The 24616-nt window shown below is 39.2% G+C and overlaps 1 protein-coding gene across 12 annotated transcripts in view; it reads right to left on the minus strand.

Moving 5' to 3' along the window:
* The window catches only part of zc3h13 (zinc finger CCCH-type containing 13), a 93040-nt gene that overhangs the window by 59394 nt on the left and 9030 nt on the right, over positions 1 to 24616 (minus strand). For 10 of the 12 annotated variants that reach the window (XM_043700336.1, XM_043700329.1, XM_043700335.1 and 7 more), the window contains exons 2-7: positions 20481 to 20613; positions 12669 to 12778; positions 8031 to 8142; positions 7408 to 7522; positions 4183 to 4322; positions 2999 to 3150 (exon numbers count right to left, since the gene is read on the minus strand). In XM_043700336.1, the coding sequence (XP_043556271.1) occupies positions 2999 to 3150; positions 4183 to 4322; positions 7408 to 7522; positions 8031 to 8142; positions 12669 to 12778; positions 20481 to 20597 (746 nt within the window). In that variant the 5' untranslated portion in view covers positions 20598 to 20613. Of the gene's footprint in view, positions 1 to 2998; positions 3151 to 4182; positions 4323 to 7407; positions 7523 to 8030; positions 8178 to 12668; positions 12779 to 20480; positions 20614 to 24616 lie in introns of those variants that run through there. The other 2 variants (XM_043700331.1, XM_043700337.1) reach the window with 2 other exon arrangements.

The raw sequence follows: 24616 nt of genomic DNA on the forward strand, positions 1-24616 counted from the left end.
GTGTGGACTGAAACCTCGGTGCGAGCGTGGTCTGCTGTACTGAATTTTTATTTCTATAATGCTGGACATTTTATTTCTGTATTGTCTAAAATATTCTAACTAAAGAAGCTGTGCCTAGGTATCTAAGTCAGCACTGTAACTGGTGACATACAAATCGTTCACTATACACCTCGGAGTATATGTGACAATATTCTATTCTATTCTATTATTTCTTTTATTTTAGAACACTTTTGATCTCTAATCTCCTGTGCATGCTAATCTTTTCCATACTGTTCCATTGGTTCCTTCCCCAACCTTTTTCAAAAGCATAAAACACATCACAGTTCTGAAGGACGGTCAGATTGGAATCAAAATTTCAACTCCTTTTTCTCTTCACCAAAGCTGCCAGATTTGCTGAGTTTCTCCATCACTCTGTTTCAAAAAGGAAATTTGATTTTTGTTAAATTGCAGCCTTACTTGGAGAAAGCAGCCGTCTTTGCAGATACACAATTGAGAAAGGGAGAGATTCTAAGCTGGCCCATTTTAAAAATGTAGGAGTAGGTCATTCAACCACTTCAGCCTGCTCTTTCATTTGATTAGTTCATTGCTGATCCCGATTATGGCCTCAACTCCATTTTCTTGTCTGTCCCCCATAAGTTCAATTCCATTGTTGATCAAAAACCTATCTAATACAGCCTTGAACATATTCAATGGCCCAATATCTGAGGGATGATAAAAATGTGGTCAAGATGATGGCAGTGTAGGATGCTCTTGTCAGAGCTCCTCTGCTCGACCAGTTCGTTTCCTTTGTTTACCCTTTTTTTCTTCTTCTCTCCCCTCAGCAACAGGAGCGAATACTGGCTCTGCAGCAGGCACCGGCAACAAATTCCTGGTACAGCATGTGGGCTACAGGTCCCAGAATACCGTGAGCAGTGAGCCCTGGTACAGCATGTGGGCTACAGGTCCCAGAACACCATGGGCAGCACGCACTGGTACAGCATGTGGGCTACAGGTCCCAGAACACCGTGAGCAGTGAGCCCTGGTACAGCATGTGGGCTACAGGTCACAGAACACTGTGAGCAGTGAGCCCTGGTACAGCATGTGGTCTACAGGTCACAGAACACCGTGAGCAGTGAGCCCCGGAGCAGGGCATGGGGAACCAGCCCCTGAACATCGTGAGCAGTGATCCCTGGGGTAGGGCATAGGGAAACCAGCCCCTGAACATCGTGAGCAGTGATCCCCGGGGGAGGGCATGGGGAAACCAGCCCCTGAACACCGTGAGCAGTGATCCCCGGGGTAGGGCATGGGGAAACCAGCCCCTGAACACCGTGAGCAGTGATCCCCGGGGTAGGGCGTGGGGAACCAGCCCCTGAACATCGTGAGCAGTGATCCCCGGGATGGGGCGTGGGGAACCAGCTCCTGAACACTGTGAGCAGTGAGCCCCGGAGCAGGGCGTAGGGAACTAGCCCCTGAACACTGCAAGCAGTGAGCCCTGGGGTAGGGCATGGGGAAACCAGCCCCTGAACACTGTGAGCAGTGAGCCCCGGAGCAGGCTGTGGGGAACCAGCCCCTGAACACCGTGAGCAGTGATCCCCGGGATGGGGCGTGGGGAACCAGCCCCTGAACACTGTGAGCAGTGAGCCCCAGAGCAGGGCATAGGGAACCAGCCCCTGAACACTGCGAGCAGTGCCCTGGGGTAGGGCGTGGGGAACCAGCCCCTGAACACTGTGAGCAGTGAGCCCCTGAGCAGGGTGTGGGGAACCAGCCCCTGAACACCATAAGCAGTGAGCCCCGGAGCAGGGTGTGGGCAACCAGCCCCTGAACACTGTGAGCAGTAAGCCCTGGAGTAAGGCATGGGGAACCAGCCCCTGAACACTGAGCAGTGAGCCCCGGGGTAGGGCGTGGGGAAACCAGCCCCTGAACACTGAGCAGTGAGCCCCGGAGTAGGGCATGGGGAACTAGCCCCTGAACATCGTGAGCAGTGAGCCCTGGGGTAGGGCATGGGGAACCAGCCCCTGAACACAGTGAGCAGTGAGCCCCGGAGTAGGGCGTGGGGAAACCAGCCCCTGAACTCTGTGAGCAGTGAGCCCCGGACTAGGGCATGGGGAACCAGCCCCTGAACACTGTGAGCAGTGATCCCCGGGGGAGGGCATGGGGAACCAGCCCCTGAACACTGTGAGCCATGATCCCCGGGGTAGGGCGTGGGGAAACCAGCCCCTGAACACTGTGAGCAGTGATCCCTGGGGTAAGGCATGGGGAACCAGCCCCTGAACACTGTGAGCAGTGAGCCCCAGGGTAGGGTGTAGGAAACCACCCCCTGCACACCGTGAGCAGTGATCCCCGGAGTAGGGCATGGGGAACCAGCCCCTGAACACCGTGAGCAGTGAGCCCCGGTCTAGGGCATGGGGAACCAGCACCTGAACACCGTGAGCAGTGATCTCTGGGGTAAGGCATGGGGAACCAGCCCCTGAACACCGTGAGCAGTGAGCCCCGGTCTAGGGCATGGGGAACCAGCCCCTGAACACCGTGAGCAGTGAGCCCCGGTGTAGGGCATGGGGAACCAGCACCTGAACACTGTGAGCAGTGATCCCCGGAGTAGGGCGTGGGGAACCAGCACCTGAACACCGTGAGCAGTGAGCCCCGGGGTAGGGCATGGGGAACCAGCCCCTGAACACTGTGAGCAGTGAGCCCCGGAGCAGTGAGCCCCGGAGCAGCACATGGGCTACAAGTTCCGGTGCAGCATGTGGGGAACCAGCCCTGGGGCACGTTTTGAACTTCCCTCAGATATTGGGCCATTAAATATATTGAAAGCTGTATTTGATGGGTTTTTGTACCTAAGATGTTGCCATAAAAAGGCAGACATCATAAAAGCTTTTCACTGTACTCCTAAAGGATATTGTATACTAGGAACCTATGGTGACCCAGTTAGAAGGACAGTTACTCAAACCATAAAACCCACCACTTGCAGTGGTACGGGTGTACTGATATTAAAAATACAGTTTAAAACTGTCACACCAACCTTTGTTGGTCTCCTACAGGCGATGAAAACCTTGATCCTTTTTTCTCCTTCTTACCAGATGAAGATAACTTGGGACTTGTTCTACGCTTAGGAGATTTGCTTGTCTTTCTTGGAGATGGGGAGTGCTTAGTTCTCACTGGTTCGGGAGAAATCTGCAACATATCATATATATTTGATTTTAAAATCTAGTCTCAGATGTTAACATTTGTAACAGAAATGAATCTGCAATGGTCTAATAGCTGTGCCGTAATCATATATATATAGTCATTTACAACTGTAACCTCTAATTACCTCTGCTGCAAGTTTATTTTGCCACTACTTTTTACCTGCTAACAGGCTTCAGAAAGAAGTCAAACACACACTTTCAGGTATAAACAAACTTTGTGATTGGGAAGTTTAGTAACTTACAGTGAATTTTTAAGAAGCTTAACATATGTACGAGAAACAGAAATTACAAAACAACAGCTTAGCAAACAAACCGCAGTCTTTAACCACTTTCCTTTTTGAGGAGACATTTGAGAGGATTTCTATCATGTTCATGCCCATGTTAGATTGCCACACATTTGCTCATTAATTGTTCAATAAATTAACAATCGCTTGAAACTTGAATGAGGCTTGTAATGATTTACTATTACTTATTGAAAATTGAGACGCGATCCTGTGGAGACAAGTGAGTAACTCCAACAGTTTGGAAATAAGCACACACCTCTCTCCCTTTAACTTAGGTTATTACATAACATTTAGTCAAATTTTAAGAAATGTGAAAATGCTTTCAGGGATATTGAGTTTTGGAACTCATTTGGAGAGTATGCCAAGAAACAACAGCCACAAAAAAGCCAGCATAGACATAAGGATATTGTTTCAAAAGATGAAATATCAAACTGCCGAGATGTATCAGGTTAACTGGAAAACTGCACACTCCTCCTCAATTAATCCTTGAACACCTGCTCACAAATAGATCAATTTCCACTACACTTTTATAAATACAAACAATAAAAAGTTCAAAAACCGGAAAAATGTTTGCAATGTTTATCATAATATATTCAATTTAAGCTGTGGCAACAAGAGACCTTTAGTATTAAGTATTGGAAAACATGTCACATTGTTAGCATGCTTTGACTCATTATGATGTCTAGGTCTTGCCACTGAGATTCTAACCAAAAGACATTTCCATGTTCACAAACCTCCTTCTTGATGACTATTTCCTCTCTTTTTTCCATGTTCTCCTGTTCAAGTTTCATCAGCTCCCGTTGTATTTTCTGCCGCTTCAGCTCAAGGGACAGTTCATGATCATAATCATAGTTAATATCTCCATTATCAGAATCTGTAAACACATAATATTACCATGATAGAACAACAGCCACGCATAAGAAATGAATAGTCTTGATAACCTCGCCAAACCATCTCCTCCCACAATGGAGTCAGGACTACTGAAATTATTAAGGTGGAAAAACAATATCTCAAACAACCTACATATTTTTAAAGCTTCCTATTCATAACTAGATATTTAACTTGCAAAATAAATATGTGACCTTAGCTTTGGTAAAATGCCCTGATTCAGTTTAGAAGCTCAAAATAAGAGCAGCATTGTTTTGAAAGAATCAAAGGTTACAGTTTAGGTATGACTTCCTGAAGAGTCATATCCTATTAGCATTCCACTTGCTGTTTTGATTGCATGTCAAGTCACTGCAGTGCAGTACAGTGGCAAGGGTGCTTATACTCCTAGGTCTCTAACACTTGTTTGTGTATACGTTTACATCCATCCTCTGCATTTAAATTTAACTGCCGTTCTTTGTATTACTTACACAATTTATAAAACTCATTTAATTCCTCACTAAAGTTTGATACCGCATATATATCTAACTTGTTCAAGAAAGCTTCTGCATCTAAAATTGTTTTTATATTGCAGATCAAGAAGCAAGCCAGCACAACATATAAAATCAATATAAGTTGTTCTCAGTCAGAAACTGTATTTACGCCAATTTCTCAAGCATTCTGCTTCCCACCACTGATACCATTTAAGCAATCTTTCAACCACCACTGGTTATTCTGAATTTCCAACACTGAGTGGAATTTTGTGGGCCTTTCAGAGTTGGATAGGAATGAAATAGGTCTTTCTGAAATACAGTTGGGAATTCACTTATTAAGTCAACAAGGTTGATCAGCAACTATCTCCTTCTGAATAGAATTTGCTACTCAGTTTATTCAGTCATCCAAGATACCGTAAGGTTACCATTGACAGCCAGCTATTTAATCTGATGGGTCTACAGTTAATTGGTTTGTTCTGACTATACTTTTTTTTTTGCAAATGGATAATATATTAGCTATTTTGCAATGCAAGAGGACCATGTACTAATTGACATAGAAAGATTAAAAAATAGCAATTACTTAAACAGAGAACTGCAGAATACCAACGTGTACAGGGATTTGAATGTTCTGGTGTACAAGTCACAAAAAGTTAGTATTCAGGCACAGCATGTACTCAACAAAGTTAACAGAACAAAAAAGGATGGTATCCAGTGATACAGCATATTAGTGAGACCATACCTCAAATGCAGTGTGCAATTTTGGTCTCCTTATTTAAAGGAGGCTACAATGGCATTGGAGATTGTTCAGAGAAGGCTTACTAGATTGGCACTTGGAATGAGCGGGTAGTCTACAAGGACAGATTGGACTTGTTTCCACTGGAATTTAGAATACTAAGGGATGACTTGATTGAAGTGCTTGAGATTCTGATTGGTCTTGACTAAGCAGATGTGAAAAGGATGTTTCTTCTTGTCAGTCAGCGAGTCCAGAACTCGGGGGTCAGAGATGTAGAGTTCTTTTTTTCTCTCATAAGGTTTGGAATTTTATGACACAGAAGGCAGTAAAAATGAGGTAATTTAATAATCTGTAGGGCAGAGGTAGATAAATTGTTGTCAGGCACGGGGATCAAGGGCTATTGGGGTAAGATAGAAACATGGGATTTGAAACACAAACAGATAAGCTGTGATTGTACTGAATGGTGGAGAAGGCCGAAAGGACCAAATGGTATTTTCCACTTATTCTATATGTTTCTAGGACATCCTCTTAATTGATGTCACCTCAAGAAACTTGTTGTCTTTAAACACCTCAGGATTTTCCTTAAGATTTGTGACTTCAAAAATACCATTGAAGGAGACTAGCAGAACACATTAGAGAAAGGCAGGGACCTGGTTGTGCCAAGTCTTCTCTGTTTCAGGGAGTTTGTTTTATCTGTTCCTTGAAGCAAACTCCACCAGAAGGACAGCATCTCCGTGTATTTGGGGTCCACAATTCCATGGCTTAGAAGCAGCTTATGCAATTTTCGAGGCCAGCATTGAATGAGCAGAAGCATGCCAACTCCAGATGGACAGAAGTGAGGTGTACCTGGAACACCAAGCCAAGCAGGTAGAACTTCTCAAAAAAGCAATATTTAGTTTCTTTTAAAATCTTGATCCATTGCCAAAGAAAACAACGCAATCAAAGGAATCGGCAGGCACAAACCCTGCAAGGACATCTGGGTGGCATTTCTAGAATGGCAGAACTGTGCTACATCCAGAACATCCATCATGTTTACATTGAAGTTGCTAATCTTACTAGAATGGACAATAGTTGTGGAAATCACATTACTTGTCTCTTTTCTGGCATTTTGAGGAAACATTCAATGAAAGTCATTAAGTATTCTTGTTCTTTCCCAGCTTTATAAATCTTTAGGGTTGTCAAGTTCTTCTAGCTGTTATAGTAGTGAAAAACCGTTGATATCACTATGTGAAATACTTCCATTGGACTCTCTCCCAGAATCCTCACTGACCCTCAACCATATTTTTAGAAATGCTTCTGAACCTTCCTATATTCTTCAGTGTCTGCCCTCAACCCCACCCATCTCTTTTCCGACAAGAGTTGCAAAATCTATTTTCCTCCATCCTTAATTTCTAACTTTTCATTTTACTTCTTCATCACCTTGTCCTAGGTCCTTGGTAAGACAAAACCACTGTTTTGTTTCTTAAAAATGTCAATAGCCAGTCATCACATAACTACATGGATGAGTAATTCACATTTCTTCCTTTCAGTTAGTGAAGTTAAATCACAATTTTGAAAAAGTTACTTCTCATTGTTAAATCACTACTCATTATTCCCTCTCAGTGGAATCCTACAGACATATGCAATGTTCCCATGGGGAACAGAGTAATCCCACATATTTGGAGAAATCATGCTCAACTCTTTGAAAGAAACTTTGTTTTCTGTTTGGCTCATTTTGAACTGTTTCCTTGTTCAGACTGTCTTATTGCATTTGCTAAATCTATTGATATAGCAAAGTTCCTAATCGTGACCTCAACTGCAAAATGCTTTTATTAATGCCATGTTTGAATGCACATCGATTCTGGTTATAGAAATGGCATCTGACTTACCATCCCTGCCTGCTTCCCAATCAGCTGGTTCTTCCTCACTTTCTGGGGTGCGTTCCTTTGTAATTTTGAGGTTAGCATCTTCTTTTTCCCTGTGTCTGCTCCTTGAGGCATCTCTCTAAATAAAATTAGAATGCTTTTCACTGTACAGTATTACAAAACAACATACTGCATTTCTGCAAAGTTATTTGCTTTGATTTACTTCTTCATCATTTTGGTTTCTGCATCTAAATCTACCAACACAGCAAGTCTCAATCACAATTTTTTGGGGCTGATTATTTTAGTTCAACTTCCTCGAAAACATTAATATCAAGAAATAAACTGAATTGCTTTAATTGTTATAAATTTCCAAAGATCCCAAAATTCCAAAGCAATTAAATCTAGCTTGCATTACACCAAAAGAGGGAATCAAGTTATTCTACATGAAAACTTTTCGAAAAGGTCAAGCATCATTTCATGCTACTAACCATCACTTTAGCTATCCTTCTCAACAACCAAAAAACTCTCAATGAGTCTTTTTTTTTAAATTTAGAAACAAAAATTATTGCCTAAACATGTAAGAGTCAACCTTAATTGGAATATTTGTCAGTTAACTTCATAAATTCTGAAATAGGCATCGCCCTCACCCTTGTTGGAGATGAACTCTCATCCTGGGCTCTCTTCTGTGGCTCAGATTCTACATCTTGTCTTTTGTTCTTCATTCTCTCTCGTAAATCACCAGTTGGCCTTTCTGGAGATCTGTATACCCACAAAATAAAGTAACACACTTTTCTCTGTTGATGCAAAGCAGAAATGTTCCTAAGGGACTCTTGTTTCTAATCTTTAGATCAAAACACAGGCAACAGGGCATGCACAACCACTGTATTAGAGACATGCAGATGATATATTTATTGATGGATAACATGGCCCATGCAATTAAACATCAAGTTAATTTAAATGCCATAAATGTAGATAATAACTGATAACACTAAGCTCAACTTTAACTTAGCAACAGAAGGTCAAGCACATCCAAGCAAATCATTCTGAAGTTATTACTTTTTCAGATTATCGGCTGGGACACCATTAATCCAGGATACTACAATACTATTAACCTGAAGGGGCTTCAAATTTTTGCTTCAGTTTATAGGCAATTTGATACTTAAAAAGTTTAATAACAGCCAATCTATAAAACAAACACTTATTTCAGCGCTTACAATTATCAAGGTAAGATATTCTAGCTAGAGGTATCTATTTGGGCTCACCTAAACTGGGCAGCCTTCACCTAAACGATAATATCCTGGCTGTGTCTGGCAGGCTTGAATAGCAGGATCACCCTGGGACTGTAATTTAGAACGATTCTCACATCTCAGAGTTGACAATTTTAAGCTTCAATGTATGAAAGTAAAACTGCTGCACCCTTAACACAGATTATAGCCCTCATTTGTTTTAAAAGCTTGCATTTTTACATCTTTAACAATTTATATTGTAATATTATATGCACAATGGGCCAACAGTTGTGAAAACCGTTCAAAATTGAAAGCCTACAGCTAATTTGAATCTGTGGCACTTGTTAGATATTCAGTTGCCCTCACAGATGGGAACAAATATTCCTTTCATATGAAAGGGACTCTGCATTCAAGGGTTTTTAGTCATAAATTTCACTGTCCTCGGAGAAAATACAACCTTATGAGATCACAATAACAATTCTGAGGTCGTAACAATTTTAACCATGACATCATAATGTACTTCGGAAAATATTTTCGAAAAACTCTCCTCATCCTGTCATTTCTTCCTACATAAGATGAGTGTGTTTGGATCATTACTGCACATTCAATGAAATTGCTGGATTGGAAAGGCCAGGCATTTCTCCAGTGAAGGATGGACAACATAGGGTAAAGGGGAATTGAATGGCATAAGTACCAGCCATACTTGATTGCTGTGGATAATATGCTCAACTCGGTCACAAATTCACAATTCAAAACAAGGGTCATGTAAAATGTGGTGTGCCTGGATTGCCTAATTTGTTCTTTCACCATGTCATTCTTCCAGCTTTATTATACAAAATTCCTCTTCGTTACTCCATTAACAAAAGCTGATTTCCACTCAAAATGATGAGCAAATATTTTAACATGGTTAGCTGTAAAAGGATGCTGAGTGACTAGGCATCCCTCTTCCCTTGTCTTTTATTTTCAGCAATTCCTTTTGCAGATGACTTTCTTGCTACTCTTTCCTGGTGCAATGGCACATTTTCCTATGTTAAGGCCTTATGTAAATATAATGTTGAATGCCGAAAGCAACACTGAGAATATGTTCATCATGACTGGTCAGGTGGGCAAAGCAGTGGCAGATGAAATATGATTTAACTTACTTATTTTTCCCTCAATGGTCATTAGCACCACTTTCTTCTTTCCATCTAGTTCCTTAACAGTGCAGCAAGTCAATTATCTCTTGCTTTCATTTGTAATTGCCTTTCGCTTCCCTTATTCTCATCCACATTTGTAATTTTTTTCCTACTTCAGTTTGCAGTTATACAATCCAATCATCAGGACTGGTTTTCTTCATCCTCACTCTTTTATTGAGGTAGAGGGCACAGGGAATCTATTTCTGCTACTAACATGTTACACAAAGCAAGATGCTAAAGCTAACTCAGTATTGGGCAAAGCAGAAGAGCAAGTCGACACTCACCATAAAAGTCAGATTGATTAGATTCCATGTGTTGTGATAAAAGCTGTTTGCACTAATATGCTCTTACACTATCAATCTCTCACTGTTTGAAATCTGTCAGAACCACTTGAGTTTCACACTAATTCAATTCCAAAGTTGCCAGTTATAACATCTTGAGTTTTGTTTATTTTGAGTATAAATAGTGGTTCCCCCTTAATACTCCACACTGTTGATGATCTAATGAATGCAAGAACAAATATCAATAATACCTCAAAAATGATTTTAAATAGCCTTTGCTGACACACAGACACACACACTCCCTGAGACTTCCATTTCTTCTACAACCTAACATGCAAGTCTTCAACTATTCTTTTAAATCTTTACTGTTCACAAAGCTTCCTCAAGTTATGATCCCTGCGTAGACTGATAATGATTAAAAAAAAGGAATGAATTTCCCAATGTAAAGAATCACACAACACTTTAGGACATTTACTGCACCAAGCTATAATCAATATTGACCAAACCTTACTTAGAAGGCAGTTAATCTACAAAACTACTGAAAATCCCATTTAACTCCAGTCCACTCTCTGGGTCCATGCTTTTGGCTCTTGGTTTCTTGTCCCATCTTCCAGGTTCTAGTCGCCTATATATTCCTGTCAATTTGCAAGGATAACAATTCCTGAACTTGTCTACGATAATGAAGGAGGTTTTTTTTGTGGCTGGCAAGGAGGAATTGGGTTTTTCAAATTAGAATAAATTTGAGGTTTCACACATTCCAGTCTTTCACTGTCATAAGAAATTTGACTCATGTAGCAACTCAGTGTCTCCTCCTTGCCTCCCTGTATTCTGTCATGTTATCAAGCACATTGTGGCATTGTCCAATCATACTTACTGATTCTAAGAAATTCAAGATACATCGATGGTGTGAATCAGGATTTGGGGAATTTATGAGAAAGAAACAGGTTTGCAAATTTTCTAAGTTTTTCTTATAACTGTGGTATTTTTAACTAGCTAGGACAGAGTCCTGGAATATCTTAAATTCCTTTAAAAAACTATTTCAAGCATCAAACGTATTCATTCCCTCACTTTTCAGTGGGTAATGCTGACTTTTTATAAAATTTAAAACAGAATGCCTGTACATTACTTGGTGACAGGTACAATATCTTCCTGATTTGTACATGTGGAATTTGAACAAATTTAGGTGAATAGATGGCAGACAAAGTATCACTTGTTATAAATAAATATTTAGATACAGGAAATCTCCTGTTGCATTACTCAAGGTGATTTGGAACAGGTTTTATAAAAAAATATTAATATATCATGTATGTATAAAATCCATTAGATGATGGGCCTATTACTGAGATATTGTATCAACAATAGTCACAGGTGAGGCGTCAGAAGACTGGAGGTTGGCTAAAGTGGTGCCACTGTTTAAGAAAGGTGGTAAAGACAAGCCAGGGAACTATAGATCAGTGAGCCGAATGTCAGTGGTGGCAAGTTGTTGGAGGGAATCCTGAGGGACAGGATGCACATGCATTTGGAAGGGCAAGGACTGATTAGGGATGGTCAACACGCTTTGTGAGTGGGAAACCATGTCTCACAAATTTGATTGAGTCTTTTGAAGAAATAACAAAGAGGATCGATGAGGGCAGAGCAGTAGATACGATCCATATGGACTTCAGTAAGGCGTTTGACAAGGCTCCCCGTGGGCTCCCCATGAGATCTAACCTGGTTAGCAAGGTTAGATCTCATGGAATACAGGGAGAACTAGCCATTTGGATACAGAACTGGCTCAAAGGTAGAAGACAGAGGGTGGTGGTGGAGGGCTGTTTTTCAGACTGGAGGCCTGTGATCAGTGCTGGGTGCACGACTTTTCATCGTTTACATAAATGATTTGGATGTGAGCACAAGAGGTACAGTTAGTAAGTTACAGGTGACACCAAAATTGGAGGTGGAGTGGACAGCAAAGAAGGTTTCCTCAGATTACAACAGGATCTTGATCAGATGGGCCAATGGGCTGAGAAGTGGCAGATGGAGTTTAATTTAGATAAATGTGAGGTGCTGCATTTTTGGAAAGCAAATCTTAACAGGACTTATACAATTAATGGTAGGGAGTGTTGCTGAACAGAGACCTTGGAGTGCAGGTTCATAGCTTTTTGAAAGTGGAGTCGCAGGTAGATAGGATAGTGAAGGCGGCGTTTGGTATGCTCTCCTTTATTGGTCAGAGTATTGAGTACAGGAGTTGGGAGGTCATGTTGTGGCTGTACAGGACATTGGTTAGGCCACTGTTGGAATATCATGCAATTCTGGTCTCCTTCCTATCAGAAAGATGTTGCGAAACTTGAAAGGGTTCAGAAAAGATTTATAAGGATGTTGCCAGTGTTGGAGGATTTGAGCTATGGGGAGAGGTTGAATAGGCTGGAGTTGTTTTTCCCGGAACTTCAGAGGCTGAGGGGTGACCTTATAGAGGTTTATAAAATCATGAGGGGCATGGGTAAGATAAATACAGTCGTTTCCTTGTGGGGGGGGTCAATCGACAAAACCAAGGTAACCAATTGACAAAATGGTTAGCTGAGTCATTATATTTAACCTTTTTCATTAATAAATCAATTATATTTTACCTTCTGTATGTGGCACTATATCCTTTAGCTCTGGGTGAGGATCCATGCGTAAACCTACAAGTGTTCCCATATGGACAAAGGCCAGTTTTCATCCAATTACGGCATTGTGTCTACAGAAAAATAAAAAGATTTTGTCATTATGCAATTATTGAGACCAGTTTTTAAAAAGGTTCATCCAATTTAGTAAACACGGATTGTCATTTTTGTAACTTTTAATTAAAGCCTCTTCCGAAAACCATGTCAACAATAACAGACTTTCATTACAAATAATCAAATATGTAGGCCCTTCAGGGTTCAAAGCAAACATTCTGGTTAAATGCGTGAGTTATTCTGCCTTTTGGTACAAGGTAACATTTGCAAAGACCTGAATAACATTCATTGAAAGCTAATAGGTCAAAATTTAGAACATTAAAGCGCAATACAGGCCCTTTGGCCCTTGATGTTGCACCAACCTGTGGAACCATTCTGACACCTATCTATCCTACACTATTCCACATGTTTATCCAATGACCATTTAAATGTCCTTAAAGTTGACGAGTCTACTACTGTTGTAGGCAGTGTGTTCCATGCCCCTACTACTCTGAGTCAAAAAAACTACCTCTGACGTCTGCGTATATCTATCACCCCTCAATTTAAATCGATGTCCCCTTGTGCTTGCCATCACTATCTGAGGAAAAAGGCTCTCACTGTCCAGGAGAAAGTGAGGTCTGCAGATGCTGGAGATCAAAGTTGAAACTTTATTGCTGGAACAACACAGCAGGTCAGGCAGCATCCAGGGAACAGGAGATTCGACGTTTCGGGCACAGGCCCTTCTTCCTGAAGAAGGGCCTGTGCCCGAAACGTCGAATCTCCTGTTCCCTGGATGCTGCCTGACCTGCTGTGCTGTTCCAGCAATAAAGTCTCACTGTCCACCCTATCTAACTCTCTGATTATCTTATATGTCTCAATTAAGTCACCTCTCAACCTTCTTCTCTCCAACGAAAAAAGCCTCAAGTCCTCTTTCCTCATAAGACCTTCCCTCCATACCAGGCAACATCCAAGTAAATATCTGCACCCTTTCCAAGTGCGGCCGCAGTTTGTACGGCTGCAGCATGACCTCCTGTCACCGAAATTCAATCCCTCTACCAATAATTGCTAACACATCATATGCCTTCTTAAAAACCCTATCTACCTGGATGGCAACATTCAGGAATCTATGTACATGACACCCGAGATCTCTCTGCTCATCCACACTGCCAAGAATCTTACCATTAGCCCAGTACTCTTTATTCCTGTTGCTCCTTCCAAAGTGAATCATCTCTCACTTTTCCGCATTAAACTCCATTTGCCACCTCTCATCCCAGCTCTGCAGCTTATGTGTCCTCTGTAACCTGTAACTACAACATCCTTCCACATCATCCACAACTCCACCAACCTGAGTGTCATCTGCAAATTTACTAACTCATCCTTCTATGCCCTCATCCATGTCTTTTGTAAAAATTATAAACAGCTGTGGCCCCAAAACAGATCCTTGCGGGACACCACTACTAACATTTCCCATCAACCACCATCCTCTGTCTTTCAGCTCGCCAATTTCTGATCAAAACTGCTAAGTCACCCTCAATCCCAAGCCTCCTTACTTTGTACAATAGCCCACCGTTGGGCATCTTACCAAACGCCTAACTGAAATCCATATACACCACATGAACTGCTTTACCCTCATCCACCTGTTTGGTCACCAACTCAAAGAACTCAATAAGGTTGTGAGGCACGACCTACCCTTCACAAAACCATGTTAACTATCCTTAATCAACTTACTCCTCTCTAGATGATTATAAATCCTATCTCTTATAACCTTGTCCAAAACTTTACCCAAAACCAAAGTAAGGCTCACTGATCTATAATTACCAGGGTTGTCTCTACTCCCCTTCTTGAACAAGGGGATATACTTTGTTATCCTTCTGGCACAATTCCTGTCAACAATGATAACATAAAAATCAAAGCCAAAGGCTCTGCAATCTCGTCCCTGTATTCCCAGAGAATTCTAGGATAAATCCCATCTGATCCAGGGGACTCATCTATTTTCACACTTTCCAGAATTGCTAACACCTCCTGCTTGTGAACCCAATTCCATCTAGTCTAGCAGCCTATATCTCAATATTCTCCTCGACAACATTGCCTTTTTCCAGTGTGAATACTGACAAAAAATATTCATTTAGCGCTTCCCCATATCCTCAGACTCCACGCACAATTTCCCAATACGATGCTTGATTGGCCCTAATCTTACTCTAGTCATTCTTTTATTCCTGATATACCTATACAAAGCTTTAGGGTTTTCCTTGCTCCTTAATCTAAAGACTTCTTATGTCCCCTCCTGGCTCTTCTTGGCTCTCTCTTTAGGTCTTTCCTGGCTAACGTCTAACTCTTAGTTGCCCTAACTAAGCCTTCATGTCTTATCCTAATATAAGCCTTCTTCTTCCTCTTGACAAGAGATTCAACTTCTTTAGTAAACCACGGCTCCCTTGCTCGACCAATTCCTCCCTGCCTGACTGGTACATACTTATCAAGGCCACACAGTAGCTGTTCCTTGAATAAGCTCCACATTTCAGTTGTGCCCATCCCCTGCAGTCTCCTTCCCCATCCTATGCATTCTAAATCTTGCCTAATCACATCATAATTGCCTTTCCCCCAGCAATAACACTTGCCCAGTGGTATGTACCTATCCCTTTCCATCGCTAAAGTAAACATAACCGAATTGTGGTCACTATCACCAAAGTGCTCCCTACCTCCAAATCTAACACCTGGCCCAGTTCATTACCCAGTACCAAATCCAATGTGGCCCCACCCCTTGTTACCTTGTCTACAAACTGTGTCAGGAAACCATTCTGCATACACTGGACAAAATCTGACTCATCTAAAGTATGCAAACTATAGTATTTCCAGCCAATATTTGTACAGTTAAAGCCCCCTATAACATTTGTCCCCCATTTAGCATTACTAAATCAAGCTACTGCTTGCAACTTACTAAATACATTTTTAACACGTTGTGACCAGATTTTGAAAATTATGAATTAAAATTCTATATATTTCATTATATAGAATTCTTAGAAAGTTACTGTATTATTACAGCTGGTAATTTCATTAAACTTCTCAATCCAATTATTCCATTTTGCAAAATGATTCGCTTCCTTACCAGATTTAACCAAAGCAGAATTCCACCACAGAGTGAAAATAAAGTTGAAATTGTTCTTCACCAACTATAAACTAATAAATAAATCAAACTATGACAAATTCGGGACTCAATTAATTATGCTAATTTGGAGTATCACAGTTTTCCTATCTTTTCCTGCTTTTTTTGGTAACTATTCCCACCAGGAAATCAGCTTATAGTTTGTCATGACTGTCTGCCATGTGCAATTCTCGCATATCTGTCATAACTCATCTGACTATGATTAATGACCGGTCCTGGACAACTGATGTGAAATTAACTGTTATAAGTTTTCAGTCCATTTGTAACAATGGTTTTCTTTCCGCTAATACAAATGATTTTAGAAACTAGATGGTGCTCTCTTGGGATTATGGAAACTCGACAGATCTGAGCTCCCTGATCAAGGTTTTTTTTCTTGGTGGCAGTCAAATCTAGGTCAAAACAATATTTTATAATAAAGCTAATTTGAGCTCAAAACTTTTGTCACAAGGCATTGCAATGAACAAATTATGGACTTAACACTGATATTTCTTTCAATGTCATTCTGTGTAAACTATCAAAATAGTCAATCCATATCCTGTTGAGAATTTGTTTTATATTTATATTGTTCTGCATCATTTGATGCAATGAATGTTGCTAACCTTATTCACCCTAGATCTGCAAGTTTTTGGGTTTTAATGTGCATGATTTTATTTCAACAACTTAAGTTTAGTTTTTCAGATATATAGTACATCACCCTAGCTACTTCCTTAATTTAATTAAGGTAACATACACTTTTTGTTTGTTTTGAATGTGAAATGAATTTGAATGGAGTGCTGCACCACCTAGGGAAATTTATTTTTATGACTTCTGTCCCATTTAGAATATCAGTAAGATCCGTTTCCAAACTCAGCTCCTCTTTTTCATGTGTGCAGTTAAGAATTACGATACGTCAAGCTATTGATGCAAGCCACAGAATTCAAATCATTTTACTAATAATAATTCTAAAAGTACATCACTTCAATCCTAATGAATGTAACTATGAACCAAAACTATTATGGGTCTCAGAACAAATTAAGAACTTAATTCCTTCTATAAATCAAAAGTACACAATATAACTGAAACCAAATATTTTACATAACATGCTGTAATTTAGATGTCTCTGTTGCTAAACATAATTCATACATTTAGAGATGTGATTAATGAGCAAAATATTGCAGAAATCTGAAACAAAACCAGAAAATGCCAGGAACAATTAACAGGTCAATCAGCAGTTGTGGACAAATTAGAAAAGTATATATTTTCTCACAGGAATTTGCTCAGAAGTTTACTGTATGATGTTGACTAATCTGCTGAGTGTTCCTAGCATTTTATAACATGGATGTTCTGAGTTTGCTGAGCCATATTTTTGAAGTTAATGTTCAATATATAGAGCTTTTCTTTGAAGTACATATACTGCATATTTTGGTTTTACTGTGCTTTAATGATTTGTAGATATATTCCTTTTACAAAAGTGGTTCTCAATTTTAAGTGAGAAACTTGGTTTTATTGAACAAGTGCCCTCGTCAACAATATTTATTTAACCAGTGCACAGCAAGTCGAGAGGCTATCTTTCATCTAATTATGAAAAATCCAATTTGCTTATTAATAACAGAAACTTGCTAGAGAAACCTAAATAATAGCTGCAATCCAAGAAAAATAGCACAACCAACAAATGCTTTTACATTATGATACTGCATGACAAGATTATCATTGCCACTTGTTCATTCACAATATTCAGCAGTCTGGCTAAGAATATCACAAATGTGCCTGACTCATACTCACTGCTCTCAACCTCTCAATGACTGATGAGAGACCTTTCATGAGAATGTGTTTAAGATTCATTAACGAATGATCTGTATGGCTAACATCTTGTAGTTAGCTTTATTTTGACTAGAATAACTCTGAAAAATAACACTATAAATGTGCACCAACCTACTTATTCAAAAATGCTCTTACATATATGACTAGAGTATTTTAACCCTCATGTTATAAAATAATGGCTAAAGTTCCCTTCTTGGAAAACATGCTATTGTGTATCTCACAATGAGTGTTATGTATGGGTGACAAAATTATTCTCTGAAAGAAAACTGGTGATAGATGATTTCACATTTAAATCAAACTAAAATTAACCATGTGAACTATAAAACAAGATACTAGCTGCATCTCACGCATTTTCCAAACAGACAAAAGAACAGTGAACTGGTATAATATACAAGAACACAGAAATACAAGTTTGATTTTATGCTGAATTCTCACAATATTTACATTTAAAATATTCCAGATACTTCATGCTCCTGCAGCATTATTGAAAGCATTTCCCCTACTTCACAAAAAGTGGTCTACTGTTCTAAGTATCTACAATTCTCCTAAATTAACCTTCCTTTACTTCATTATCTTGAACAAAGACATTTTTACCTTAAAACAACAGAAACAAAAGAAAAGAAATCTCATACTCGATCATCTAATGAGGCCTACTGAGTATATCTCACAATGGGAATTTTGTTTTAAGTTATCATTTTTAAGAGAGAGAACTGGCATTCAGATGACGCAAAATTACCAGTTTGAAGCATAACACAGCACAGTAATAAACCAATAATATCATTAAACCACAGTGCAAATTGTGCACTTTATTTCTGGACACCACAGTCACACAGTGGAAGTACAGATTTCAAAATCACTTACCACAAAATGCTCATGAATACATATTCTTATTGTATCTTAAAAGCAGTACCTCAGGGAATCAGGGACACATTCAGTTTAGTTTAATATTTTTAATGAATTTGATAATCACAGTCAATATATAGCAAACTTTGCTTTAACTGGCACCCTTGATAAACCGGCAAAAATTATATACCTCAAATACTGAACATTTATTATATTATCGCAATCTTCTCGATGTCAGTTGCAAGTGCAAAGGCCTTCTACCAGTAAAGTTTTATTTAAGACAAAGTTGCAATATTGTTTAAGAGATTTATGCTGTAAATAAAATATAACAGTAATGTGTTACTCCCTGCATTACATTTCTACTACTTAGTGTGTGTTTTTACATTGATTATGTGAACCTCTTGATCAACTGGTACGCGCCTGGTCCTGTAGGTGCAGGTTAATAAAAAGTTTGCTATACTAGCAATTGGAACTATTCCCCAATGTTGGCATTTAGTCTTATCAAATACTTACAGATCTGGAACAACCCAGCATGAATCTCTGGTCTGCTCTATGAAAGTACCTTAACCCTTTCATTAGAAAATCATCCTTTCCTATAATAATGCGAGTATCAGTGGAAGGAGTATTTCCTTCATCCAGTATTCTTGATGAGGCAGTATTTGCTTCAAAAAATATTCTGGATTTCTCTCCGAATGGAGCTGCAACCCAAAGCCAAATGAGGGGCAGCGCTATGAATTGCTTTTCAGCTATCTGTGAGCATTTCATTTAAAGTTCACACAGCCAGTAGAGATGGAAATTAAAGTAGGATTCAATCTTGTGTCAAAGGTGAAAAGAATTGAGTTCACATACATGACACTACCCAATTTCCAAACCATTACTCAAAGCATTGCTGTGAAGCATATTTGCATTTTTAAAACAGTCTATAAATATTGAAGTTGGTGCACGAACATAATTCAATCATTGTCATGAGTACATTTTCAGAACAATGACTCATGATATAGATTTCTACTCTGTTGAAGTGCACAAGTTTTAAAAAACTGTCATGCTAAATCTGCAAATGATAGGGTAAAATATACCAAATTAATTAGCTTGAGGAAGGTGATGATATCAGGACAGCAAGGATACTACAGGTAAAATTACAAGCATTCTAAACACATTATGCTGATTAAAAAAACGCAAAGCACAATCAATTTTAATATTTGAGAAATACATCTATGAAGTATTTGAATATTTGAGGAGCTCCCACAGAGTGTACTTCATGTTAAATTAATATTTTGGCCTTACGTAAATTATTCTTCTACTTGAGTATTTTAAAAGATTTATGAGATCTTTATAATACATTAAAGATCGGTTAACTTCTTCCATAAACTTCAACTTGCATTTAATTTGAGTAAATCTGAACACTCCCGACTTCACGTCTGAGCACTCCACTTTAATTTATCCCGTTTCGCTGACCAAACGTTATTTGCATATATAGCTCAAAAACCTTCTTGGCTATCTGAGCTGTGTTGTTTTAGGATAATAATGGAAAACCACAAGGTAATAAAAGCCAGTGTTCTGCAATATTGTGGAAGAAAATACACAGAAGTGTCACAGTTGTAATCAATTTGATTTTAAATTATTGTTGTTTGACACAGTGGCACATGTATCAGAACGTGGATTAAAGCATGCCTAGGCCTCAGTTTAAGAACATACAGGGAAACGGGAGAAATACACTTCAGAAAGGACAAAATATAAAACTCAATTCCTTTTCAGAATATGCATCGGAAATATAAATTGAACTCAAAGATATTATTAGATTAACAGGACTGCAGTGATTAAATGCAAGCGTACCATTCAGTGTGTGCCGGTATTTGTTGCTGTTTGTCCAGAGTAACCTTTTAAATAATATTCAGTAGAAATACTAGAAAGTATAAGCTGTCCCCATCATAAATACTGACCTCAGCACTTGACCCTGTGCTAGGCCCAAGCCTTTCAAACACACTGGGTCTACGAGACGTGCTTTCAGAAATGGTCTTTGAATTTTCAACAGTAACCTTCCTCCTCACTTTTGACATTCTGATTCATTGGAAGCTAAAAATAAAAAGACAACCATATGAAAGTGTGTAGGACAACATCTAGGCTTCTGCAATTGCATTTTTAGCTTTAATCACAACAAATGCTGAAAGTAGCTCTGGGTTAAGTTGATTATACAACAAAAGACTTTGTTTGGGAGCATAAATTTGCAAATTGAAACACCAGATTTATAAAGAATAGGATTCCTGGGTTAAAACCAGATGCCTAGTTTTGTGGAGGGATTATCTTAAAAATAAAAATCACTGGTTTACTGTCTATTTCTTTCAGAATTCACAGTCATACTTCTGAGAATTGCACAAGCATGAGAAAAATATGGATAGCTTAAACTCATTTTAGCTCACCCATTCAGTGAAGTTTACGGTCCCACATCAATGTAATCAGTTACCCTGACATTCATTCCATTCATTAATTACTCTTTGTGAAGAACTTCATGACATCAGGGCTAAATTTGTCTTACCTTACAAAAATTTTCGCTTCTCACTGCGGGATAGATTCCTTCCATTATATTTGCAAGAAAATTTTAAAGTGCAAGAATCTTGGGGATAATTTTGTCAGATCAGTGGTGAGTACAACCCAGAGAATGAGACTATTGCAGCACAGTCATGTCTAGCAAGATTTGGAGATGCTGGTATTGGACTGGGCCGTACAAAGTTAAAAATCACACACCAGGTTATAGTCCAACAGGTTTAAATGGAAGCACTAGCTTTCAGGCGCTGCTCCTTCATCAACCACCTGATGAAGGAGCAGCGCTCCGAAAGCTAGTGGTTCCAATTAAACCTGTTGGACTATAACTAGTGTTGTGTGATTTTTAACTATGTCGAGCAAGGTTCCGCACTGAAAATAGAACTTTGTATTAGCACCTGCCTTGTCTATGTAAATGATGATGCCTCTCTATATGCTTGGCTCAACAGAATTAATACATTAACGTTTTTAACAAATTTTGGTATACAATCTAATTCATAGTGGTTTGCGCAAATTCACAACAAAATTGCACTACTGCAAAATTGCACTATGAGGTGGCTCCTCATCTCTCTTTGTTCAAAATAACCTACAAATTTCTCTCTCAGATCGAAGGTACATGATCTCACATTTTACTATGTGGCGTCTACCTATTGATTGTCTCACACACTGGCTCATGTTTCTTTGTAAATTCCTGCTTCCATCAGCATAATTTGCTATGTTGCCCAACTGTAGATTTTACTATGTTACTCTCCCTCCCTTTATATAATCTATTAATATCCAATGAAAAGCTCAGTGGAGGTCTCTAGGAAGCACCACTTGTCACATGCTCCCAGTCAGAGAACAAACATACAATCTTCTCCCTCCCAAACAATTATCAATCTTCCCCTCCCAAAGAATTATCAATCTATGTCACATTGCTACTTTTAACCCTCTTTACCTTCATCTCTGTACAATTTATCAAATTACTTCTGGAAACCCAAAGAAACAACCACAGGCACTGCTCTATCAGCCATAATACTGACCACCACAAAATCTTCAAATTAAATCCATGCAAATCTTCTCTGGACAGCCGTATTTGCCCAAGTTCTAAATGCTCTGCCTTTATTGTAAATTCTATTGGATTCCGCCTCAATAGTAAAAATAGTTTGTCCCATTACATCGCATCATGACAACATTCATACTGTCGCGTCACAAGTAAAAAGAATACCTATTGTTAGGAATAATGTATAACCTTCATATTTTTGTTTACTAAGGAGGGGGAGTGGAGTTCATTTTTAAAGTTGTTCTTGTGAACTTAGTACTGAGAAATCTTGCTGCCTTCTCATTTACAGACAAAAAAACCTGCAGATGCTGGATTCCAAGGTGGACAAGCAAGAGGCTGGAAGAACACAGCAGGCCATGGAGCATCCGGAGGTGGAGAAGTCAATGTTTTGGGTATAACCCTTCTTCAGGGCTGGGGGTGGGTGTAAGGAAAGCTGCAGAAAAAGAAGGTTGGAGACTAAGGCACTTCAGCTGCAGAAATACACCAGCGGCAAATGTGCCAATTTTGCCAAGAGAAAGTAGCAGTGTGAAGGCCAAAAGGACAAACACAATTGGTACAGATCACATGAGGCATCTGAAGGTGGTATATCAAGATTCAGGATTGGATTCTGAGAAGGGATCACGCCAAAGCCCAGATGTGTCACAATGGCTTCCTCCAGGACTGCATAAACTATCAATATATCAACACAACAGATGAAGCTGATATTTGGAAAGTTAAAAAAATTGCCTAATAACAAGACGACACCAAAAGGTCCAGAAGGGAGTCAGTCAGTCAGTGTACATGTGTACTAGAGAGTAGCAGCAGCATGTTTAATGCTTCTGTCAGAAATCTTGCAAGACAGCTGGATTGAGTTTCAGGACATTCTAGTGTCTGCTCTGAAGTTAAAGTAGCAATAAGCTTAGTTTGCAGTTTAAGGTGTCACTGCTGAAGAAAATAAAAACATACACAGACATTTGCCAGAAGGAAACTGATCGCAGATGTGCTGGCCTGTGTACAACTGACTGACTCCCTTCTGGACATTTCAGTGTCGACTGTTGTCAGTGGGCAATTTTTTTTAACTTTCCGAATTTGAGCCTCATTTATTGTTTAGATAGCCTGTGCATGAAGCCTACGTGTGGAGATATTTCTGGAGTTTTGATGATTGTAAAGGTATTTTTGGTAGAAAGAGAACAGCGAGAGTTTGAATATTATTGATGGCAATTAAATATTTTAAATCTTTTTGTCCAGTCTAGTATGGTTTTGTTTAATAACTGTTCCAGTCTTTGTGTTAAAAATATAATTGCAGACTCTCATAGATGTGTTCAGTAACTGATCACCACAGTTAAAATAAAGTGGGTCTAACAGCTGGGTTTCATTCTGGGATCTGACTTGCCCAGTATTAATGTCAAATGGGATCATGACATTAGCAACACTAAAGATGTATTCATATATGGAAGAAAATGGTAGAGTCAGGATTGTAGCTATTGTACTACTTTTGAGAATGAACATCTACTATGGAAAATGAGATGAATGAGGACCCAAAATGTCTCATGAGCACTGAAGCTCAATATTTAGCATTTTGTGGATAAAATATATTAAGTTTATCAAACGATTTGTTAAAATAATTTCATTCACAGAGTGTAGGTATAGAAGATGTTGAACTGCCTTCTTGAACTGCTGCAGCCCATGACTGGTCAACAGGGTGACTCATGATGCAGAACACTGAAGTCCGCCATCCAGAGTATGTTCTTGCCCTTGCTAGCTTTCATTGTTTTATCTAAATGGTGTGCAACTTCGAAGGGCGTTCATTCACCAGGCAAGGGAGGATGATAATCAGACGGACATTTCCTTGCTGATGTTCAGTCTTATGCTTGATGTGAGTAGTGTAATTATTGTGGTGAGGCAGGGCTGAAGAGTCAACCGAATCATATACCAACTGCTTTAAGTGTAAAAGACATGCTTCCATTGCAATCCTGTAATTTCAAAGTACAAGTTATGTGTAATATTAATGTCTGACTTGCAAGTATGAACATTTCATTCTGGTGTTACATAGTTCAAATGACTAATTCATATATAACTCACTAATCAGAAAGGAAAAAGACCACAGCTTTGTGATTCCCCACAGCTCAATGGGGCAATCTCCATTACACTTCATTGGAATGATAAGGATAATACAATAGCTGTCAATCAGTTCAGCCTATAGAAGGCAATATCATAAACTTAAAAATTCTCATTCAGTGATAAGGGTTTAAGACCATAATACTAGGTTTATCAATTCAACAAAGATACCAACAGTGTCAATTTTGGATAGTAAATCTTATATTGTGTCTTGGCAAGGCACAGTTTTCTATCACTCAAAATATTCTGACGCAAAGTACTGGTACTTTAAAACAACGTCAATAGTGACAATTGTCAATGGGGACAATTTGAGACTATTTACAAACCTCAATTGTAAATCATAATTGTATTAGCATTCATGTTTCCCCAAGGATAGGATGTAACTGAGTTATGCAGGCT

This window comes from Chiloscyllium plagiosum, chromosome 12 (genome assembly GCF_004010195.1).
Source record: "Chiloscyllium plagiosum isolate BGI_BamShark_2017 chromosome 12, ASM401019v2, whole genome shotgun sequence".
Lineage (NCBI taxonomy): Eukaryota > Metazoa > Chordata > Chondrichthyes > Orectolobiformes > Hemiscylliidae > Chiloscyllium > Chiloscyllium plagiosum.